This window comes from Opisthorchis viverrini, assembly GCF_000715545.1.
Source record: "Opisthorchis viverrini unplaced genomic scaffold scaffold18187, whole genome shotgun sequence".
In the NCBI taxonomy this organism is placed as follows: Eukaryota; Metazoa; Platyhelminthes; class Trematoda; order Opisthorchiida; family Opisthorchiidae; genus Opisthorchis; species Opisthorchis viverrini.
Window position 1 is genome coordinate 1 of NW_008761957.1, and position 603 is coordinate 603.

General features: G+C 40.1%; 1 protein-coding gene across 1 annotated transcript; it reads right to left on the minus strand.

Annotated features, from left to right (window-relative positions):
* Positions 1-125: 125 nt before the first annotated feature.
* Positions 126-359, minus strand: T265_16234 (hypothetical protein; the record flags this gene model as incomplete). The annotated part of the gene is made up of 1 exon (XM_009179799.1): positions 126-359. A coding segment is annotated over one exon (234 nt), but the record flags the coding sequence as incomplete, so codon positions are not given.
* Between the last annotated feature and the right edge of the window lie 244 nt (positions 360-603).

Below are 603 nucleotides of genomic sequence, written 5' to 3' on the forward strand. Positions count from 1 at the left end.
TGTTGGCTTACACAGATCTGGGCCAATTGTAGAAGCTTCTTCGCAAACTTTTCATCCGTTTTCACAGTACACAACAAGGCATAACACATCAAACTAAACTGGACACGGGTAAACAAAGAAGCCTAAGGCATCAGCGCATTTTTTCGTTCTTCATTCCAAATTTGTTTCGTGTAATCAAAATAGGAGAAACCAGTTGGAGTAGTTTCATTGGGGGACTTTGCCAAGCAACCTGCTTTCATTGAAGTCAAGAATTTCTGCAGGAGTGAACATTCTACAGTCTGGATAGCTGGAGTCACTATTCGGAACAGTGGTTTTACTGCATTCTTCTGGTATAGGTAGGCGGGAAGTGCAACAGTCAAGCTGGAGAAAACAAAAAACAACGACGAACAACTGAAGATCGGTAATCTCATTTTATGCGATATCCGTAGTGATTGAAGCCAGAATGGTCAATAAATCAATATAGCACTATGAAAATCACACAATTCTGGCCAGAGAAAACAACGTTTTGGTCAATAGCGTTCGCGTAAGCATGCTTACCTGGTTGATAGACGGAATAGACCGTACCAAAATGGTGCAAAATATTAAATAATTATAATCGTTCAG